The sequence below is a fragment of the Musca domestica genome, unplaced genomic scaffold (assembly GCF_030504385.1).
Source record: "Musca domestica strain aabys unplaced genomic scaffold, Musca_domestica.polishedcontigs.V.1.1 10, whole genome shotgun sequence".
In the NCBI taxonomy this organism is placed as follows: Eukaryota; Metazoa; Arthropoda; class Insecta; order Diptera; family Muscidae; genus Musca; species Musca domestica.
Genome location: NW_026712115.1, coordinates 8,911,653 through 8,912,838, shown reverse-complemented (window position 1 = coordinate 8,912,838; position 1,186 = coordinate 8,911,653). Strand labels below are relative to the sequence as shown.

Sequence of the window (1,186 nt, the reverse complement as noted above, 5' to 3'; positions counted from 1 at the left end):
GTAACAATTCATATAAATAGATGCAGTCGGAATGTTTTTATTCAGCACAGGCAACATGAAGTACTTTGTGGTTCTAGGTCTCTTGGCACTCTTGGCTGTGGGCCAAGCTCAAGTAAGCATACGTAGTTTTTTTTTCATTACTAACTTAAATTTAATAAAATTCATTTGTCAAGGATGATAAAAACGAAACAACAACTGTGGATCCATCCGAAGATGAGGGAGATTCTTCTCCATCACCTCCTCCACCCCCACCACCACATCCATCTAAACGCCCGGAACACGGCAGACCTGGTCATGGCAGACCCGGTCCAGGACCAGGACATGACCGTCCTGAGCCAGGACATAATCGTCCAGGGCCATTGGGATTCTTCCAACCTGAACACCGGCTACCTTTGCCAAGGCCTTTGGAATTTTTAAGAAATGTCTTCTCGCCCATTAAACCCCATGGTGATTCACAAAGAGAAGGTCCAGAGGCCAACGCCCATGAGCGTGATCAAGTTGCATTTATTTTTGGCTCGGGCAAAGTAAAAGGTAAAAGTTTCTCCGATTACAGCTCTGGGCACAATTTCGGTGGCAATTCATTTGGTGACACCTATGGACAGGGAATTGTCGTTGGTGAAGCTTCTACGCCAACCACTTCTACCACTGCCGCAGCTGAATAAGGTTAATGATTTATTTTACTCCATTTCTAACAAAATTTGAGGAAGAAACCCCGTTCTACATGGCTTTTGATTTTTTTAAGAGGTTAAATAAACAAAAAAAATAATAAAAAAAAGTTTTTTTTTGTAATTACTAATTAGGAAGGACACTTGAAATCATTGCAGTCCTTTTCTAAAATTATGTGTCAAGATAATATTTTAAAACAATGCTCGCAGTTGTCCTTGGTGTTTTACCACATTAGTTTAATTTGAAAATGACTCCCACAATAATAATTTAGGAATAGGAGAAATGAGACATGGGATCAGATGGACAATAGACTTGTGTGGGACGGCAAATACTTATTTGTCGTAAAACAATCACTACTTATTTAGAGTGACATTTGTAATGAATTTTTGCTTTTTGCTGGGATATTAGTTTTCGCCGAATATAATTTGTTTTTTGGAACTCTACCTTCATCCACCATGAGTGGTACATTAACCTGATAATTCCCATTCTCCCAGCTGATTATTCCCTACAACACTATGTG

General features: G+C 39.5%; 1 protein-coding gene across 1 annotated transcript; it reads left to right on the top strand.

Annotated features, from left to right (window-relative positions):
- Window positions 1-775, top strand: LOC101900960 (mediator of RNA polymerase II transcription subunit 15). The gene is made up of 2 exons (XM_005182319.4): window positions 1-112; window positions 174-775. Exons 1-2 carry the CDS (start codon window positions 32-34, stop codon window positions 660-662), a joined length of 570 nt encoding a protein of 189 aa, XP_005182376.2. The 5' UTR covers window positions 1-31; the 3' UTR covers window positions 663-775.
- The last annotated feature ends 411 nt before the right edge of the window (window positions 776-1,186 follow it).

Excerpts from the sequence above, each read along its gene's own strand:
- LOC101900960 (XM_005182319.4), top strand. The coding sequence starts at position 32 with ATGTTTTTATTCAGCACAGGCAACATGAAGTACTTTGTGGTTCTAGGT. Across the intron at positions 113-173 it reads TGGCTGTGGGCCAAGCTCAA|GATGATAAAAACGAAACAAC; the intron begins GTAAGCATACGT and ends TCATTTGTCAAG.